This window comes from Cucurbita pepo, chromosome 14 (genome assembly GCF_057944985.1).
Source record: "Cucurbita pepo subsp. pepo isolate OVF chromosome 14, ASM5794498v1, whole genome shotgun sequence".
NCBI classification, from domain to species: Eukaryota; Viridiplantae; Streptophyta; class Magnoliopsida; order Cucurbitales; family Cucurbitaceae; genus Cucurbita; species Cucurbita pepo.
In genome coordinates this window covers 11,514,678-11,518,198 of record NC_141811.1, presented here as the reverse complement: position 1 = coordinate 11,518,198, position 3,521 = coordinate 11,514,678, and the positions used below count along the sequence as shown (strand labels likewise).

Sequence of the window (3,521 nt, the reverse complement as noted above, 5' to 3'; positions counted from 1 at the left end):
TAAATGGGACGAGAAATTATTTATAAAATAAAAGAATTTATATTTCAAAATATATTCCAAGAAAAATAAAGAGAAAAAACAAAATGTGGTGTTTTATGTTTTTTTTTTTTTTTAATTTTTAATAAATATTTATATATATATATATTTTTTGGTAATTCTTTGTTGGGTTTTACCATTGGGCCTGGGGGAGTTAGAATTGGGCCTTGAACCAATGGGCCTCAAGAGAGATAAACTTCAACACTGGAATTCCTCAAGGCCCGACAAAGCGGACACGTGCGAACCACGTGATCGCAAACCGTACAGATGCAGAAGTGTCGACACGGCAACAAAACCACCGACGCGACTCGCTTCCGACACGCTTTACAACTCGGTCCCGACTCGGCGATGACTCGGTCCGGGTCAACGTAACCCGACTCCGCATCCTCCGCCGTGCAGTCTCCTCCACCGCCGATTCCGGCGCCCTTCATTATCGCCTGCTGCAGCTGAGCCTGAAGCGTTGCTGCCGCTGCCTCCTCCGCTCTCGCCTTCTCTTGCCACGCCTGCGCCTCCATACTCAGCCTGGCGGCGCGTGCTTCCAACTCCGCGTGGCGACGCGTAGCCTTCTCCACTTCCACTTCCTTCTCCCTTAACCTCCTCACCGCCGTTGCCTCCACCGCCCCCAACAATTCCCGGTAGTGCCTATGCCGTTTCTCCGCCAACGCCCGCCGGAGCTCTTCCTCCTAATCAAAAAAAAAAAAAAAAAAAAAAAAAAAAAATCAAAACTTTCTTCTTTATCTCAACAAATTCCATCTGGGTTTTCCAAATCCATACCTGGGCTTGAAGGAATTGGTCAATTTCATCACGTTGCCCTTTGATTTGAGACGAAAAGTCATTGGAGATGAAAACAGAGGAAGAGAGAGAAACAAGATTATCATCATTCCGCGGCGGCGGGTGGTGGTGGGGATTAAGTCCTTGGTCGCCGGAAGACAACCGGAGTCCGGTGGATACGACATTGGAAGGATGGTGGTGGTTATGAAGCTGAGAAAGATCAATAATCTGAGGTTGAAAACAGAGAGGATTGATGATCGGAGCTGAAACAGAGACATCTCTTCCTCGTTTCCTTAAATTACTCAAATAATTCCCACCTGACTTCCAAATTCAAAACCCATCATCAAAATCGCTTCAATTTCAATGGGTCAATACAAAAAAACTCATACAAACTGAAATTCAAACCAACCTCCATTGTTGAACAGAGCATGAGAGTGTTCAAGATCTCCTCCTCCTCCTCCTCCGCCGCCGCCTCCGCCCGGCTGAGGCTGCAATGAATAATCATGGCCGGAATCTTGAATGTTTCTGCAAATTCCAGAGAACAAGCTTGAGAAAAACCGGATTAAGAAACAGAACAGAGGAAAACAGAGAGGGAAATTTAAGGAACCTGTTATGGAGAAGAACATTGGAAGGGTATTGAGCTTGAACAGCCATTGAAATGAATCAATGAGAGAGAGAGAGAGAGAGAGAGAGAGAGAGAGAGTTTCAGAGAAGGATTTATGGAAGCAATAATGAAACGTATAAGGGAAAAAGATATAAAGGGAGAGGCTTTCTAGAGAGAGAAATAGAAGGAGAGAGGGAGGCAAGAACAATAAAGTCTACCACAGAAGAAGCATGAAACAAAGACACAAGGCGGACTCTTCAATGACAGACTTCAAAAAAAAAAAAAGAATAAATAAAAACAATAGGACAACATTTATAATGAATTTGTATCGCCACCGTGAAGGGTGGTTTCCGGCGACTGAGCCACCGTCATCGGTTGTTGAGAGGAATGAAAGTAAAGAGAAAGAAAATTGGGAGAGAAGCACTTATATGCGTCTCTCTCTCTCTCTCCCAATATAATATTTTATTTAAAGAAAATCAATTACTTTAATTATAATCCTATATATATAATTAAGTGTATTTATGTATAAATACTATTAATTATATATCTTACTATTTTCATCTTTTATTATTTAAAATATTTAATTCGTCTCGTAAATGGTTACAATAGGTTGGTCGTACTCGGAGTTGTCAATTTTGATATACTATTAGAGGATTCTATTGTCATGGCTAAATTTAAGGGCATGACTCTGATACTATGTTAGATGAACATGACTTTAAACATAAGTTCTCATGACTTTGCTTTGGGTTTCGCCTCCTACCAATGAAGATAGTATTATTTGATTATAAACTCATGATTATTCCCTAAATTAGCGAATGTGGGACTTTCATCCAACGTAAGAAAGATTGAGACTTATTGTCTAAAAATTGTTTTGATATCTAAAATGAATGTGTAGATTCAAAATTATAATCTTCTACGTAAAGGAGCTGGAATAACTCAAAAAGAGAGTGGCACCTAGCCATTGAGAGCGTTGGTTGTCATTGGAGAACATAGCTGGGTCGGGTGGAATGTAAAGAAATAGAAATAGCATGCATTCTCCTTATTCGATACTATGATGTTCCATTCCTCGTATCATCGATCTGGATTTCTAATGACTTAGAAAATAGGTCAATCTCGATAACACCACCACCTTTTTCTTCTCGAGAATCTTCTCTTATGGCCTCCAACTCCCGCTTGGACCAAAATTCAAACCTAACCTCCTTTATAATCTATTGTGAAATCCCACATCGGTTGGAGAGAAGAACGAAACATTCCTTATAACTGTCTAGAAACCTTTCTCTAACAGATTTATTTTAAAAACCATGAGGCTGATGACGATACATAACGAGCCAAAGTGGACAATATCTACTAGCAATGGGCTTGAGCTGTTTCAAATCGTATCAGAGCCAGTCACCGAACAGTACGAGACACTAATCGGAGTAGGGCTAAACTCTCTCTATAATAGACGCGTTATAAAACCGTGAGACTAACGACGATACATATCAGACCAAAGTGGACAATATCTGTCAGCAGTGTGATTCAAGAAGAGCGATCCAGTTCTAGGCTTGCCAACCCTACAAAGTTTCAACATGCTAATACTTTCCATTTCGTCAAGCCTCGAACTTGTGCTCCTTTTTCCTATTTGTTATCTACTTTTGATAAATGTCTTAAAAAATCAATTCAAGTTTTGAAAACTGAAAAAAAAAATTTATATTTAGAATTTGACGGACCATTCAAATATTTTCTTAAGAATAAGAAGAAAAGTAAACTCGGGTGTAGAAACAACGAAGAAATTAACTAGGTTAAAACTAAAAACCAGATAACTATCGAACAATCAATTTGATATCAAATGGCTATCGAACAATCAATTTGATATCAAATCTACGAAGTTCGTATAGATCGAGATAAGAATTGATATCAACTAATGAAAGAGAGAAGTGCTTGGAATAGCATCTCTCATTTGGTCTTTTGCTTAAACCCCACAAAAGCAAACCCTCTCTCTTTCTTTCTCTATTAACCCTTTTGTTTTCTTCTTCCATTCTCTTTCACACCACAAGACAACCTTTCATTTTCTCCTCTTATGCATCCTCTCTTTTGCCTTTTCTCTTTAATGCTTTCTACCCCTTTTTTT

The 3,521-nt window shown here is 39.4% G+C and overlaps 1 protein-coding gene across 2 annotated transcripts; it reads right to left on the bottom strand.

The window, feature by feature from the left end:
* On the bottom strand, nucleotides 1–1,718 carry LOC111810299 (BOI-related E3 ubiquitin-protein ligase 1). Of its 2 annotated transcripts, none has more exons than XM_023696992.2 (4): nucleotides 1,415–1,718; nucleotides 1,217–1,332; nucleotides 811–1,128; nucleotides 1–719 (listed from the first exon to the last, which is right to left on the bottom strand). In XM_023696992.2, exons 1-4 carry the CDS (start codon nucleotides 1,431–1,433, stop codon nucleotides 219–221), a joined length of 954 nt encoding a protein of 317 aa, XP_023552760.2. In that variant the 5' UTR covers nucleotides 1,434–1,718; the 3' UTR covers nucleotides 1–218. The 2 variants fall into 2 exon arrangements, with proteins under 2 accessions (XP_023552760.2, XP_023552759.2); XM_023696991.2 differs by having other exon boundaries at nucleotides 811–1,124; nucleotides 1,415–1,717.
* Between the last annotated feature and the right edge of the window lie 1,803 nt (nucleotides 1,719–3,521).